Genomic DNA, 17409 nt, shown 5'->3' on the forward strand with positions numbered 1-17409 from the left:
TACTTGTACTTTTATACAACTTCATCACCATCTGTTTGTGAAAATAGTATTACAGTCATCACTGTGTAGTGCTTTTTTTCTTACATTTTAGCTATATATATTATATATTCATATATATATATGAATTAAAAATTACCACTGAAAGTAAAACACTGAAAAGCAAATTGAACTTACCCTGTTAACAGAAATAACAATCCAATACTTCATAGTATTAACTAATGATTATGATATAATAACCTTAAGATAAGCAAACTGTAGCCCAGTATCTATTCTCCTTGTATCTATTCTCCTTTCTATTTTTGTAATGAAAGTTGGGCATCTCTACTCATTAAATCTCCTTTTCAGCTAAAATGTCAAAGCAGAGTGGTTATGACAGATACCTATGGCCTGCAGTATTTATTACTTGATAGATTGCAGAAAATATTTAGTAACCCTTGCTTTAAATTAAAGATAAGGTTTTATGTATCCCAGACTGGCCTTGAACCTTATGTAGCTCAAGATATAACTTTGAACTTTGATTTTTCCTTGCTTCAATTTTTGAATGCTAGAATTACAGGGATAGGGATACACCACACCTGGTTTTACATGTTAAGGTCAAACTCACTTCTTCCTACTAATCAAGAATTCTAGCAACTGAGCTACATCTACATCCCTGGACTCAAAGTTAGGTTGTTGTTTTTTAAATACATTTATTTAGTATGGGTGTAGGTGTGGGGGCACTTGTGTGCCACGCAAGGCACAGTTGTCGAAGTCTGAAGACAACTTGTGGAAATTGGTTATCCTTCACTGTGTGGGTTCTAGGGAATGACCTCAAGTTAGCAAGAGCCTTTACCACTGAGTCATCTCACTGGCTCCAAATCTTTGTTTTTAATGTGTGCATGTAGAATACTTTGTTCAGTTAAATTTTATATGATCAACTGATTAGAAAATATAACAATCTTTAACATGTGAAGAGAGGTAAGGGGACAGGTTGGTTGGTCGCTGTCTATTCATTTTCCTACCCCCTTCCCTTTTTTGCCCTCTATTCTCCAGCAACTGTTTCTTGAAGGGAATTGAGGTACCCCCAGGGTTCTAAGGAGTACAGCTTGAAAATGGCTGCCTTATAACCACTCTTGAGGTAGTAAGTCTGTTATTTTCTTCTTTACAGTGGTGTAGAGACTCAGCTCATAGAAGTGAGTTAGTCATGGTTGTTTAACAGCAACCAGAAATAAGAGAAAATCCAGTGGTAACTAAGTGTAGAATAATGGTAACAGTTGGCTTTTCACTATATTCTTTCCTTGTCACAAATCTGTGCTATTCTTAGAAAGTCGTTTTGTGGTGATTGACCTTTTCTTGCTTTTTTTTATTGTTTCATACAGGTTTTTGTAAAGCAAGCTTCCTTCCTTTGCTGGAATTTGCCTATACCTCTGTACTTAGTTTTGACTTTTGTAGCATGGCTGATGTAGCTATCTTAGCTCGCCATCTTTTTATGTCAGAAGTTTTAGAAATTTGTGAAAGTGTACATAAACTAATGGAAGAAAAGCAACTGACAGTGTATAAGAAAGGTGAAGTACAGACGGTTGCATCTACTCAGGACTTACCAGTGCACAATGGAACTACAGCACCACCCGTGACTAGGAATGAAGCAACCACAACTTTGTCGAGTGAACTTGGGCATTGTGAGATTGTATTACTGGTAAATGGAGAATTACCAGAAACAGAACAGAATGGGGAGCCAGGCCGGCAGCCTGTGCCTCAGGTTACTCCAGAGGCTGAAGCTAGTGTGTCCCCCATGGAATGTATAACTGATCCCCATTCTGAAATGGGAACTGCTAGCTTAGCAACGACTACCAACCAACCAGAGACAGAGACTGCAATCATTGGAGAAGATGGTACAGTTGCTGATGTTCATCCTAAAGTTTCAAAAGAGAATATAATCAATACTTCTCAAGAGGACAGTGATATAGGAAATGACACCTCGCCTGAGGACATCAGTGCCAAAGACTTCTCAGATCATAGTCAGAGCCCTGACCAACCTTTAAAAGACCAGGAAACTCTAATTGAGACCACAGAAAAGACAGACTCAGGCCCAGATGATGATACTTACAGAAGTAGGCTTAGGCAGCGATCTGTTAATGAAGGGGGCTACATCCGGTTACACAAGGGCATGGAGAAAAAGTTACAGAAGCGGAAAGCCATTTCTAAGTCGGCAGTTCAACAGGTATGATACAAAATAGGTTGGTTTTTATGTCACTGTAGCTTGAGGGAATTCTAGTAATTAACTTAATGCCTACAATAAAAATGATGTGGGAGGAGGAATGTGCAGTTTACTGCTTGAAGTATTGTATTACAAATATATAACATGACCCATGACTTTAAAAATGATACTGAAGCTGCATAAGAATTGCTGTGAGTTTGAGGCCAATCTAGACTACATAATACCAGGCCATCCTGGGCTACTAGTAAAAGCATGCCTCAACACAGGAGATAAGTGCATTTTCTTAGACTGTGTTTTCTGTCTGATTAGGTGGCCCAGAAATTAGTTCAAAGAGGAAAAAAGATGAAACAGCCCAAGAGGGAAGCTAAGGAGAACACTGAAGAAACATCTCATAAATGTGGGGAATGTGGAATGGTTTTTCAAAGACGATATGCCTTTATAATGCATACATTGAAACATGAAAGAGCTAGAGATTACAAATGTCCGGTAAGTACCTTTTCCAGGTAACTGAAAATGATCCTACATTCGTAAATGGAGTCTATCTTACTGATGACTTTGTTATTCTACTACATTTTTAAAAATAGAATATGACGTCTTATACTGAAGCCCAGGCAATTCTCCTAATTCAGGCTTTCAGGTGCTGGAATAACAGGCATGCACAACCACACTTCCAACCCTTTCTTATATTGCTAAAAGATTCTGATTCATATTATTTATTTGCCCCACCTGAATACTCTTCCAATTGTGCTTCCTCAGTGAAAGTTTGTTTTTACAAACAGTAAACTTGGGGTTAGAGAGATGGCTCAGCAGGTAAAAACGTTTGTTGTTCTTTCAGAGGACCTAGTAGTGGTTCCCAGCAACTCATGGTGGCTCACAACCATCCATAGGCACATGTTTCATGCACATACATACATGTAGGCAAAACAAAACACATAAAAATTAATCAATCCAAAAATTAAAAAAAGACATTAAAAGGAAAGGTAGCAGAAGAAGAGACCTAGACAACTAAATTCTTTCTACTAATAATTGTCTAAAGTGATTTTGAACTAGATTGGTAATAGAGAAAGCTGAGATTAAATCACATTTGGAACAACAAGTCACAAGAATTGATATTACTTACTATTTTGAGAGTAAGAACGATTTCATTGCCACCCTTTGGTCAGGGATTTTCCCTTCTCTGGGGGGTGGGTGAGGGAATCATAACTGTCCTTGAGAGGACAGTGTACACTGAGGGTAGATATCTATCCCAAACCAAAAAATTGAAACCTTTCAAGTTCTTTCCTTACTCAAGTCCCATGAAGTTAGGATGCAAACCCTTAACCAACCTTAAAATGTTTTCTCTGCAAACAGAGAAATCTGAAGGTCAGTAATAAAGGACCTAGTGACATTGTTGGCCAGAGCTGTGGGTTGATATCAGAAACTACTGCCTCCATGTCAGTGTCTCTTCCCCTCCTTCTTGTGTGAATTGGTGCTGAGGCTGGCATCATGGGTCTGCACATGCTAGGTATATACTGTCACACAGTTAGTTGGTCTTTGTTTTGTTTTCTACCCAGTTAGTTTTTTAAATGTCTTACTCTGAAATACAAAGAAACATCACAGATCTTAGGACAAAAGATTTAAAAAAGGTTGAGGAATCCAAGTTCTTGATAATAAAAAGTAATAAAACCTCTCACAAGCAAGGAGGAGTGATAGTGTACTCTTGTAATCATACAATATGGGAGGCAGAGGTAGGAAGATTGTGAGTTCAAGGAAAGCCTTAGTTATATAAATGAGAACCTGTCTCAAAAAAGAATGAAGTCCACAAAATGTGATTTATATAAAAAAGAAACTGCATTTATTAAACAACCAGATACAATCAAGCCCTCCATATTGATAGATTCCATTCCCTCAGATTCAACCAGTGCATGTTAAAAATGTCTACTGCAGGGCTAGAGAGATGGTTCCTTGCTCCTGTAGAGGACTCAGGTTTGGTTCACATCACCCTCACGGTTAGCTAACAACCATTCATAACTCCAGCTCCAGGGAATCTGACTCTTCTGATTCTGCAGGCACCAGGTATGTATGTGATGTTCATGCATACATGTAGACAAAAATCTTCCTTAGATAAATATAAAAATGAAGAAAAACATTTATAGGATTTTTATGCTAAACATGTACAGGTCTTTTCATCATTCCTTAGAACTTTGATTGATTGATTGATTTGAGATGGCATTTCTTTGTGTAATAATTCTGGCTGTCCTCCTGGAACTTGCTTTGTAGACCAGATCTGCTTGCCTCTGTCTCCCAAGTACAGTACCACCACCCAGGTGATAAAATGCTCTTAACAAAAGGAATTGAAGGGAAAAGGCTTTATTCTGGCTCACAGTTGAAGAGCTACATCCATCCAGTAGGGGGATCAAGGCTGCAGGAGCTTGAAGTAAGGGTATGGTCACATGAGGTCCACAGTCAGGAAGCAGAGCTCTGAAGAAAGGCAGCTCAGCACTTTCCCTTAAGTCACTTTTGTCCTGTATTTTGTCACAGCAACGGGAAAAGAAATCAAGACAGTGTCAGATGCATACCAAGGGACAAAAGCACATTGAGGAAAACAGCAGCTTTTAAGTAAAATTTGGTCTCCAACAAAGATCTAACTTGAAGACTTAACTTTATGATGGATTTATTATGATGTGACCCCACTATAAATGGAAGAACACCTAGATAGTAACAAATACCTCAGAAAAGTTGGTATGTACAATTGAATAGAAATAGGAGTGGGAATAAATGGGGAGATTAGACTGTTTTGAAATTTTTAAGTAATGTTTCTAGAGCATGGATAGGAAGAAGGGAGGGGGATGCCAGATGTTTTCATCGTAAAAGGTGAACTCTAGAACAAGGCATGCTGCCACACGCCTTAGATCCCAGCATTTAGAAGCAGCAGCAGATGGGTTTCTGTGAATTTGAGACAAGTCAGGGCTACAGAGAGAGGGAAACCTTGTCCTTAAAAAAAAAAAAAAAAAAAAAAAAAAAAAAAAAAAAAAAAAAAAAGACATGCAGAAGAAGGTTGTGCCTAAAATACTGGATAACAAGAAGTTCTGAAGTTTGCATCCGTGGTTATGGATGAGCAGAGTGAAATTCAGAAAGTCAAGAATTAAAATTAGAAGACAAGGGACAGTGTTCAAAACTAGAGTAGGGAAGATTTTTAGTGATCAGTTGGTACATATAAAGAGACATTAGCAAAATAGAAAATAAAAAGTGAAAGGATCAAAGTATATCATATAGCTCATGTTTGATAGCGTTCATAACCAGTAATCAAGTACAGTGGCTCTATAATCCCAGCTTTCCAAGGCTGAGGCAGGAGGAGAGTCAGGATTTTTAGACTTCAAGGTAAGTTCTAGGCAGACTGGGCTACAGAGGAAAACCTGTCTCAAACAAAACTGGTTGTATATGAACTAATGTGACATAGCTATATTATTAAAGTGGGATAATGGGAATCAATAACATGTAGGGTGGAGAGAATCAACTTTTATATGCATTCTACTAGGTTTTTTAAATAAAAATTTTAATATGGTGATCATATATATCTTCAATTTTTATGAGATATAAGAGCTTTCCTGAACCCCAGTCACTATAAGATAAGATCAGATACCATAACTTTCTACTTTTCCTAGTCCCTATTTCATTTCCACCTAAAACTCTTGTTATTGATATATAGATAATACTTTTTGTGTGTGTTTTGGTGTGGTCTCTTGGTAGTTGTGCCAGGATTCAAACCCAGGCCCTAAAACAGATTAGATAAACCCTCTATCCCAAGTAACTTACAAACTCTGTACTATTCCTTTAAGATCCAACTCAAGCCTACTCTAAGATTTATTTATTTATTATATACCCAGTGTTCTGCCCGCATGTATGCCTGCAGGCCAGAAGAGGATACCAGATCTCATTACACATGTTTGTGAGCCACCATGTGGTTTCTGGGAATTGAACTCAGGACTTTTGGAAGAGCAGCCAGTGCTCTTAACCTCTGAGGCATTTCTCCAGCCCCTAAGCCTACTCTAATTATGCCCTCTTAAAATACTTAGTTATCTCCAGAGTCTTATCCTTTTCATTTTTATAATCTGGTACCTAGTACTTTTCAAAGTTTTATCTTTTAAGACAGGGTCTCATGTGGCCTAGGCTGTCTTTTGTGTGTATGTAGGTGGCTCTGTGCTGCAGATACTTAAACCTCTGATGAGACATCTTCCCAGTACAATATTTATTAACTTTAAACTGTGTATTTGTTTATTTATAATTATAACCAGAATTTAAAAATTGAAATGTGAATTTTCACTTAACATTTTATATAGGAAGAACATTTGTTTTTCTTTTTTAGTTGTGTAAAAAACAGTTTCAGTATAGTGCCTCATTGCGAGCACACCTTATACGACATACAAGAAAAGATGCACCTACTTCATCTTCATCCAATTCCACATCTAATGAGGCATCAGGAGCATCATCTGAGAAGGGAAGAACCAAAAGAGAATTTATATGTTCTATATGTGGAAGGACATTACCTAAATTATACTCTCTTCGAATACATATGCTAAAGCACACAGGTGTAAAACCACATGCTTGCCAGGTAAGGGCCTGTTTATTTATCTCATTTTTTAAAGACGATCAGAAATCAACTGCAGTGATGACATGGGTTGATATGTATTCTCTGAAGTCATCTTTACTCTTGTTATATGTTAGGGAAGTTTATCTTTGGTTCATTTTGCCTACATTAAATATGAACTCCTGTTGTAGTCTTTATTTTTTTTCTTTTCTTTATTATCTTTTCTTTTCCTGTTGTAGTCTTTAATTTGCTGTTGTAGACTTTAACTTGAAGTCATAATTTGAAATGTTTTAGTGTCCATAGTACCTACTGGATGAGAATAGCTGTTCATCACCCTAATCATCCCTTAGCCTTTAGTAGAAATTACCTGTAGTGAAAAAGAATGTATGGCATAAGCAAATACTGCTCAGAAAAAGTCCGACCTAAGCTATCTTTTTGTTGTTACTGAGGATTGTGGGTAAGTAAAAGCCAAAACTCTTGGTTAAAGAATACTGTGATTATCCAGCTTTGGGCTGTTTGGAACATGGAAGAGTTTTGAGCAACACCGATAACCGTACATATAAACATGACAATCTTTTTTTATTATCAGATAGTTGTGGAACCAGTGTAGTTTTGTTTTAGTTTTTTAAAACTTCATACATGAGCATTGTGTCTGTTTCACTTCTGCCCCCCTCATGTCTCCAACTCTTCCTGTGCACCACTCATTCATGATTGCTTGTTTAGTTAATATTTATGTGTCTCTGTGTTGTTGCATTCATATATATGCATGCATATGAATGGTCCATTTAAGTCTGCTCATATATACATGCATGTTTCTAGGGCTGATCACTTGGGATTGGACATCATGTGGAAACTGGTTCCTGGAGGAGACTGATTCTCCTCTGCAGCCATTGAACCCCATCCTCTATAGCCCCATAGCTCTTCTCATTCTTATTTATTTATTTGTTTGCTTATTTATTTATTTATTTATTTTTATGTACATTGGTGTGAAGGTATCAGATCCCTGCAACTGGATCTTTCAGACTGTTATGAGCTGCCATGTGGGTGTTGGGAATTGAACCTGGGGCCTCTGGAAGCAGTCAGTGCTCTTAACCACTGAGCCATCTGCCATCTCTCCAGCCCCTTGAACAGGGTCTTATGTAACCCAGGACAGCCTCTAGCTGGCTATATAGCCAAGGAGGGCCTGGTTTTCTTTTTTTTTTTTTTTTTAAAACACTGAAATTTTTATTACATTTATTTATTTATTTATTTATTTTTGAGACAGGGTTTCTCTGTAGCTTTGGAGCCTGTCCTGGAACTTATTCTTGTAGACCAGGCTGGCCTTGAACTCGCAGAGATCCGCCTGCCTCTGCCTCCTGAGATACCCCATAGCTCTTCATGTAGTAGTGGGACCATATGGAATTTCCCCTGTCTATTTTTGGCTTGTCAGTTGATGTCATTTTGGAGGTACTTCTGTTGTTGAGGCAACTATATTGTTGACAGTTCACGGGTACAGATTCCCTGACAGATGGACAAGACAGCATTTTAGAGCAGACATCATGTTCCTTTGGTGTTGACAGATCCAGTCCTCTGCCTTTCTGAGATTATTTCCTAATTATATCAGTTGGACTTGGGAAATCCACAATCATTTACTCTCTTCATTTTGACGTATTTTGGATCTCTGTAATGATAATCTATTTATTGTAGAAATAAAAATAAGTATTTTAGAATAGTTAGCAAATACATTAGTTTAATAATATGGCAGTAGAAGGCTCTCCTCTCAGCTCTATGACTTCTCTGGCCACAGGTCTGTTTAAACATCTTACTGCATGAAAATAGAATTCATTATAAGAGAATCATTCATCAGTATTAAGTATTTATCAGCTCATGGGCTGTTTTATTTTTCTTGTTACTCGCTGTTTCTTTCTTCACTGTCCCAATTATTTTTGAGTCAAGCTCTAAGAATTGCTTATTTGTAAGTTTAAACACAGTTAGTTTTAGCATCTGGTCTTCAGTGTAACACTACTCAAAATGTGTGTACCATGGGAAATAAACACAGAGTTAAGAACGTGAAAGCTTTCGGAGCTATTGATATTGCTATGTTTAACAAGATTTCCCTGATGGTTTGGGGAAATTGAACATAGCCTGATCATCTTCGAGAGTTTAAGAAGAACTATTTTATGTGGTGTCTTGAGAAACCAAAAGGGTTCTTAACTAAGCTTTCATGCTTTTTTCAGGGGTATATTTTGCCAGGCTGGCAAGGATAGCACAATGTTTTTCCCTACTATTGTGTGTATACTTTTAGGAAGATGGAATTTGTACTGAATAAGAAAGGGAGATAACTAGCTAAGATCCTTGGTATTTGTGGCTTCATCGTTGACATTGTCATTTTGCTAACTTTAATATAAGTCACAGTTTAATTATTTAACATTTATATTTAATACTGATATTTTTTGTATACACTCTTCAAAAATAAAATCTTTTTTGTTTTGCTGCCTTAAATATTTCTGTGTTAGGTCTGTGGAAAAACTTTTATCTATAAGCATGGTCTAAAATTACATCAAAGTCTCCATCAGTCCCAAAAGCAGTTCCAGTGTGAACTGTGTGTCAAGTCATTTGTTACCAAACGGAGTCTCCAGGAACATATGAGTATTCACACAGGTAATTGTAAACATTATTGACATAGTTATATTTAATATTTTTAATTTAGTATTATGTTGATTGGTTATACTATCATTATATCAGAACATTATATTCCCAGCACTTGGGACCATGAGGCAGAAGGATGATGAGTTCAATGGGCTTCATAAAAGTTCTAGGCTAGTCTGGTCTACATAGCTGGGCCTTATCTCAAATTTCTCTTCACCCCCAACTAGAAGTAATTATATTAAGATACTCATAAGTTAATGTGTGCAATCTTTTAGTTAGTAGTAAAATTTTAAAGTTTTCTTGAATACAATTTCTGAATTGTTTTATTTTTATAGAAATACTCTTTTTTTAAAAATTTACTTATTTTGTATGTGTTCATGAATGTGTATGTATGTGTGGCAGTTGGGTGCTGTAGCATGTGTGTGGAGGTCAGAGGACAACTTCCTCCATCATATGGGTTCCAGGAAGGGAAGTAAAGTTGAAAGGGTTAGCAGCACGTGCTTTAGTCACTGAACCTTACATACTTACGTTCAGATATTCTGTAAAACAAATGTGTAAGGTGGCCGATGCTGCTGAACTTAGATTTAACCCAATAACCATTAGTTCATAAATTATTCAGACATCGCACATTCTTACACTGTGGCCTTTCCTAGTATTCATCATCCTAGCTGTCCTGGAACCTGAGCTGGAAGTGTAGATCACACAGGCCTAGAACTAGAGATCCTCCTGCCTCTGCCACTCAGTCCTTGGATTAAAGGCATGCACCACTATGCCTCCCATAACTTCTAGAGTCATGGCAGTGACTCTATTCCTGGTCTCAATTTTGTTTCTGTCAACCTGTTCATACTGGTGACAGTTAGTCTGTGTCAGGGAGAGCTGAGCTGCCACAACTGTAGGATTCCATTCTGCGTGGGATGGGAAGGGCAGGAGGCTGGGCAGAGATGAAGGGAGCAGTAATATCTTGGGAGGTAGACTAACCTAGAGGCTACCCTCTACACCTCCTTTGATGACTTTGCCTGTTACCACTCTGCCCACCTATTCTCCATCAGAGCTCCTGTCCTCTTTCCTTCTTTCTCTCCTATGAATGTTTCAAATGCTGTGACTCAACTCTGTGCTGCAAAGTATTTGTATCAGTGACAGAATACTATCACAGTATGTTGAGTATCTTGATAGTGCTGTAGTTTTAAAAGGAAATAGAGAATTCAATTTTTTCCAGGTTTTTGTAAAATGACAGTTTCTGTGTTCTCTAGTCTTGGTAAAATTTTAACTTCTGAAATGTAACAAATTATGTTGGAAAAAGGGTTTCTTACTAGATTTATAACATGGCTTTTCATTTTCTCACAGGAGAATCCAAATACTTTTGCTCAGTTTGTGGAAAGTCTTTTCACAGGGGCTCCGGACTTAGCAAGCACCTTAAAAAACACCAACCAAAGCCTGAAGTTCGAGGCTATCATTGTACTCAGTAAGTAGTTAATATGAAAAGTTAATTTCACTTATCTCACCTGGGTTTTTTGAATATTGCTTTTTTATAAGAAAATATTCAAAGATAACATTAACTGTAATGTCAGTTTACTGAGTGATAAGTCTACCTAGCTCTTACTGTTGGTTTTAAGAGTTTTTTAAAAAAAGTGATTGAAAGAGACTTTCCAAGGTGTCCTACCTAGGGGTGGAGACAGTAGGGGAAAAGTTTACCACCAGCCAGGCTCCTTTGTAGGGTTCCTTGAAATACTGTAACTGTTTTTCTTTCCTTACAATTCTCTCTGTTCACTTTCCAAAATTACCTTCTTCAAAATTGAAGTCAAATTATAAAATCGAAAGTAGTCACCTTATGTCACATTGAGTAGGCTCCAGCTGCACCTGTCGGCTGCCCTGACCTCTCCTATTCATCTGGAGTCGCCAAACACTTGCATATTCTCAGATGACTGGCAAGGAACGCTACTATGTTTTTAGTTCACAGTGAGATTAAATCTACAATGTTTGATCCACCTAAAAAAAAGATTTAAATTCACCTTAAAGGGAGATTGTAATACGTTCATAGTTTTGTACAAATAGAATTACTAATTCTAGAATTCAGCTTTGAGACTGACAGTTTGCCAGCTGTCTTAGTGCTCCCTCACAGGTTGTGCAGATTCAAGTCAGCCAGTGATAACACAGGGTCTTTGCAGATTATATCTCAGCATGTTTTCAGTCTTAAGCATCTGTGCATCATGATTCTCAGAAAGAGAGAAAGAATTTTCAAAGTTCTTATTCCCCAAAACATCTCATTCTCATGCTTTTGGTATTTTTGTTTCTACAAATGTATTGCTTGCCTCTAAGAGACACAGGCTAATGTATTTGGTTTTAAATGCTCTCAACAAACAACTCTACTCCAACTATACAGTTTTGGGAGGGTTGGAATGTAAATAAAAGGCATCGAGTTAGCCAATATTCATAGTTCTAAACCAGGCATGGTGATGCACGCCCTTGGTCTCAACACTCAGGAGGCAGACTTAGATAAAACTCTGTGAGTTCAAGGATAGCCTGCAGTCTACATAGTGAATTTTAGTACAGCCGAACTACATAGCAAGACCCTGTCTCCAAGAAAATGAACAAAACGAAACATAGTTCTTTAGATCCTTGTAGTACTAGGAATCCTTACTAGGAATGCAGGCTATTGTGTTCAAGGCTGCTGCTAAGCTCTACGGAGCTAGAGTAAATTTAAAATGCCATAAAACTTTAGTTATGCAGCAATTGCTTTTTGTAAAGATTTATTTTTATTGTATGTGTATGAGTGTTTACCTTCGTGTTTGTATGTGCACCATGACTGCTCGGTTTGTGAAGAGGCCAGAAGATGTTGAATCTCATGGAACTGGAGTTAACAGATGGTTGGGAGCCACTGTGTGGGTTTTGAGGATCAAATCTCTGAGTCCTCTGCAAGAGCAAGTGGTTTTAACTGCTAAGCCATCTCTCCAGCCATAGTAATTATTCTTCTTGATTAACCATTTGCTGGCCATTATAGGTTTTATTTTTGTTTTTTGTTTGTTTTTTGAGATAGGATCTTTCTATTTAGTCCTGGCTTTCCTGAGTCACTGGGTTTTTTTGGGCTTTTTTTTGGGGGGGGGACAGGGTTTACTGGGTGAAGCTCTGGCTTACTTGGAACTCCTTTGGTAACCCCTTGACTTGCCTGGAACTCAAAAGAGATCTGTTTGCCTCCAGGATGCAAAGGCATATGTTACCACACCCAGATTCAATACATACTTTTGTTAAGTTCCTAAACTCCCAATAAAGTTAGCCAATTGATCTAAGACGATAATGTTCGCTGTTTCCTACCCTGCTGAATTTGCCAGTTTTTCTACAGTTACTCTTATTTTAGAGTAGAAATAGAGTTGACCACGGTGACACATGTCTGTATCCTGGTACTTGAACTGAGGCAGGAAAATAGCATGTTTGAGACATACTTGGTCTACAGAGTGAAACTCTGTTTCAAAACAAATGACCAAAATAATAGTAATAATAATAATAATACCAGCAAATATGCGATGGACTTTCTGTTTTGTTTTGTGTTTTATGAGACACGGTCTTTTTTTTTTTAATGTTTTCTTTATTATTATGTGTAGTGTTCTGCCTGCATGTACACCTGCAGGCCAGAAGAGGGCATCAGATCTCCACCATGTGGTTGCTGGGAATTGAACTCAGGACCTTTGGAAGAGCAGTCAGTGATCTTAACCTTTGAGCCATCTCTCCAGCAGTCTTAATAGCCTTGGCTGTCCTGAAACTTGCTATGTAGACCAGGCTGGCCTTGAACTCAAAGAGGTCTGCCTGCCTTTGTCCCTAAAGTACTGGGACTAAAGGTGTGTGCCACCAGCACCTGGCCTTAGGTACAGTGTTTTTATCAATACTTTTTTGTTGTTATCTGTGAATGAAAACCCAACCGAACTGGTTTGAATGAAAAGTCAAGTCTGGAGGTCTGAGTGATTGGTTAAGTTGGATTCAGATTGATTAGTATCTGGTTTCTCTCAGGCTCCATATGGACAAAGTCTGGCAGTGGTTTCAGCTTCTCATCCTCTCAACTTCCAAATTGTCAAGATTCTTTTCTGGTAGTTCCTGTAAAAGTCCCGAGTTTCACTCTGATTGGATCAAGTTAAGTCATTTAGCATCCCTAAGCTGATTGCTGCTACCAAGGGATGCTGTTACTGTTACTGATTAGGCCTGAATCATTGCTTCGTTCCTAGTGTCAATGATGAAGCCTACCTTCCTAACATGGACGAAAGAGGAAGGGGATGAAGGGGATGCAAAGAGAGGGATAAGGAGAGGTGGACAGTAAACTCACTTTGGTAACTTGGGAGCCTTGCATGATTCCTTCTCAAGTATTTTGAGTATTCTGAAAAGAATTTAAATCTTGTATCCTTGATGCAAGATTGAAAAAACAGATATCTCTCTCTGATGTTTTAAATTTGGAATAAGTTTTTAAGCTTCAAAAACTTAATATAGTGAATTCTTGGAGACTTGTTTTAAAGATGATCTAATTGGTTAACTAAACTTTATTACAGGTGTGAAAAAAGTTTCTTTGAAGCTAGAGATCTGCGCCAACATATGAACAAACATCTTGGTGTGAAGCCATTTCAGTGCCAATTTTGTGACAAGTGCTACAGCTGGAAGAAAGATTGGTATTCCCATGTCAAGTCCCATTCTGTCACTGAACCTTACAGGTGAGTCAGTCTAAGAAGTATCTAAACTCATTGAGAAATATACCCACTTCAGTTGATTGGTATGGCCTTATTACTTTAGAGAAAGCTAATTTGGGCCTTTTCTATTTTAGGTGTAATATTTGCGGCAAAGAATTTTATGAGAAAGCTTTATTCAGAAGACATGTAAAGAAAGCCACCCATGGGAAGAAAGGAAGAGCAAAGCAAAACCTGGAACGGGTGTGTGATCAGTGTGGAAGAAAATTCACTCAGCTGAGAGAGTATAGGAGACACATGAACAACCATGAAGGTAATGCCTATTTATCCTGCTAGAAGTGGGCCAATGAGCATTCTTTTTTTTAGGGGCCATGCTGATCTTCTCTGTATCTTTCCAGTTTTAATATATGTGCTGCCAAAGCGAACACATGTAGCATCGTCATTTGTCAGTCTTTTACCAGTTCCCTCTCTCTTGGGAGATTAAACCCGTATCTTGAAAGACTGAAGTGATGCTGAGTTTGAAACTTATTTGGAGACTCTTATCCTATGATTGTAAGATTGCAGTTAAAGGATAAAATCATGTCAATCTTAGTTGTTCATAAGTAACTTCTATTATGCGAGAATGTTTTTAGAAAAATTCTAGTGCAAAATCTTGGTTAGTCCATTGGAAATTATTCGATGCTAACTAAAAGATTATAATAATAAAAGTGAAATGGTTGTGGACATACTTTAAAAACATTCACAAAATTATTTTCATATATATTAGAATTTGGAACCTTATCCCATATACCCTCTTTTCTCTTTCTTTTTTGATAGGAGTTAAGCCCTTTGAGTGCTTAACATGTGGAGTAGCTTGGGCTGATGCCAGATCACTAAAACGTCATGTCCGAACACATACTGGTGAACGGCCCTATGTGTGTCCTGTGTGTAGTGAAGCCTACATAGATGCTCGAACACTTCGTAAGCATATGACTAAATTCCACAGAGACTATGTGCCTTGCAAAATTATGCTAGAAAAAGACACTCTGCAGTTTCATAACCAAGGAACTCAAGTAGAGCATGCTGTCAGCATCTTAACTGCAGACATGCAAGAGCAAGAAAGCAGTGGGCCTCAAGAGCTTGAGACTGTGGTGGTGACAGGAGAAACTATGGAAGTTCTTGAAGCAGTTGCAGCTACTGAAGAGTGTCCATCAGTATCTACCCTTTCTGACCAAAGTATTATGCAAGTGGTTAACTATGTGTTGGCACAACAGCAAGGACAGAAGCTGTCTGAAGTTGCAGAAGCCATTCAGACTGTTGAAGTAGAAGTGGCACATATGCCGGAAGCAGAGTGAGTACTGCAGCCACAGGAGACGACTGCCCCTTGAGCTCACAGAGCGTGTGTTTACAGTTATGTCACTACCCATGTAGACTTCATATGTGAAACTGGGCACAGACAAGAAACTTCTTGTCTGACCAGTGAGTTCTGTAGGAAAGTCCACTTTCTGTAAAGAAACTGAAAACAGAAATCTGTTGGATGGGATGTAGTTGATCATGGTATGCCTTTTATGAATGAATGTTTATAAATAACTACAAAATTTAAAGATGTGCAGTTTCATATTTTGACATTATTTTATTACATATTTTGAATGTAAGAGGCTGCACGGTTAGCTTTTCTTCTGTTTTATTCTCAAAATACAGAGGTTCTGTAACTAGTTGTTTGTGGATTTAAAAAAATTCTAATATAAAGCATATCCATAAGATGCATAAGTATATTATATTTTAAAAATGCTTTCGATCTATGATTCTTGACTTACTATTTATTTTAACTGCTTCTAAGTCAGAGAATCTAGTCTGTCTTGAAGCACTTGAGTTCTGTGTTGTAATCAAGTTTGCATAATTAATTTATCTGTATGGGGACTCACAAATGCAAAGCTAATTTTACAATACCATTTAAATGCATGAGATGTCTATTAAAGCCTTACTATACTATCTCTTCAAGGCAAGTAATTGGCCATGAGAAAAGAGTACTGTTATTAAACACTGTTGATGGGAAGTTTCTGCTTGATAACATTGGACTATAAATGGAAAAAAATCAAAACTGATTATTTTGCTGAAGAACGAACAAGTTATCGAAGAAGTTATGTTTGGTATGTTTTAGCTTTTGTATCATGTTTGTTTAAATTTGTTGAAAAACTTCATCTATAGTGACAATATGGATGCTATATGATTGTTAGATAATTTCAAAATGTTTAAAATTCTTAATGCAGCCCTCTATACTGTGTTACACAAAAAAAGTTGATTATGGTACTATCAAATTGCTGAACATATTTTGAAAAGTTACCTTAAAACTAAATTATATTCATTCATGTGTTTGATTTTTTTTTAAATTTCTCACCTTTCTGAGTTGTCAGATTCAGATTTTGAAAATAACTATGGGGAGATGGCCACATTTCTCTCTAGAAAACTATTGTTCAAGCTATAATTGTTAAAATTAAGCTTTTAGATATTAGAAGCTTTCTTAAAATATAAAATTAAGATATAAACAGATCATATGTAAATCATTCCTAAAGCACAAGAAATGAATGTGCCTTGATGTACATATATTAAGATGCTTAATCCAGTTTACTTTAAAAAAAATGGCTTTAAGGTTAAAGAGTAAATGTTATAGCCGTGCATGCATTTTCTTGCATATGTAATGTGTGCATTTGCAAATTTGTTGTTGTTTTAATAGCTGTGTGGCTTTCAGTCTTAAAAGTGAATCTGTATACAGCCTACAATTTCATATAGGCTATTCACTGGTCATTTACATCAGTTACTGAAAAAGTATTTCAATGCAATTAAAATTTGAAATTGTTGTTTATGTTCCGTTTTCACCATTGTTGTTAGATTTAGTTAAATGTATAAGATCATTAATGTATATGAGAAGTATATAAATAAAAGATGTTCAATCTTGTTAAAAGCAAAGCTTTAGAGTTGACCTTGACATCATTTCAATCTATATCAGATAATATATTTAACATCATGTTGTAAAGGGTGAGGAAATTATTTTTGTGGGTGTGGTCTATGCAAGTGCCCTTAGGTATTGTGCAAGTGTGGAAGCCAGGGGCCAACCTTATCTGGTGCCTTCCTTTATTGTTCTCTACTTTACTTTTTATTTTTTACTTACACTTTTAAATTTGTGTGTGTTTGCATGTGTATATGTGTTTGCATGTGTCTATATGTATGTGGGCACACACATGCCAGGGCTTACATGTGGAGATCTGAGGACAACTTGTAGGAGTAGGCTCTCTTCCTCTCAGCATGTGGGTCCCAAAGATTGAACTCAAGTCATTATTAGTCTTTGTGGTACGTGCCTTTACTAAAGAGTCATCTTG

General features: G+C 37.2%; 1 protein-coding gene and 1 pseudogene across 2 annotated transcripts in view; one reads left to right on the forward strand and one right to left on the reverse strand.

The window, feature by feature from the left end:
* The window catches only part of Zbtb11 (zinc finger and BTB domain containing 11), a 32673-nt gene extending 15674 nt beyond the window's left edge, over positions 1-16999 (forward strand). Inside the window, exons 4-12 of one of the 2 annotated variants that reach the window (XM_085685528.2) lie at positions 1359-2200; positions 2507-2683; positions 6543-6788; positions 9260-9404; positions 10737-10854; positions 13392-13511; positions 13922-14080; positions 14191-14366; positions 14870-16999. In XM_085685528.2, coding sequence (XP_085541654.2) covers positions 1359-2200; positions 2507-2683; positions 6543-6788; positions 9260-9404; positions 10737-10854; positions 13392-13511; positions 13922-14080; positions 14191-14366; positions 14870-15387 — 2501 coding nt within the window. In that variant the 3' untranslated portion in view covers positions 15388-16999. The remainder of the gene's footprint in view (positions 1-1358; positions 2201-2506; positions 2684-6542; positions 6789-9259; positions 9405-10736; positions 10855-13391; positions 13512-13921; positions 14081-14190; positions 14367-14869) is intronic. The other variant, XM_048454278.3, reaches the window with a different exon arrangement.
* LOC125413248 (U6 spliceosomal RNA) lies at positions 14418-14481 on the reverse strand (annotated as a pseudogene).
* Positions 17000-17409: the final 410 nt, after the last annotated feature.

This window comes from Myodes glareolus, chromosome 2, assembly GCF_982192425.1.
Source record: "Myodes glareolus chromosome 2, mMyoGla1.1, whole genome shotgun sequence".
Classification (NCBI taxonomy): domain Eukaryota; kingdom Metazoa; phylum Chordata; class Mammalia; order Rodentia; family Cricetidae; genus Myodes; species Myodes glareolus.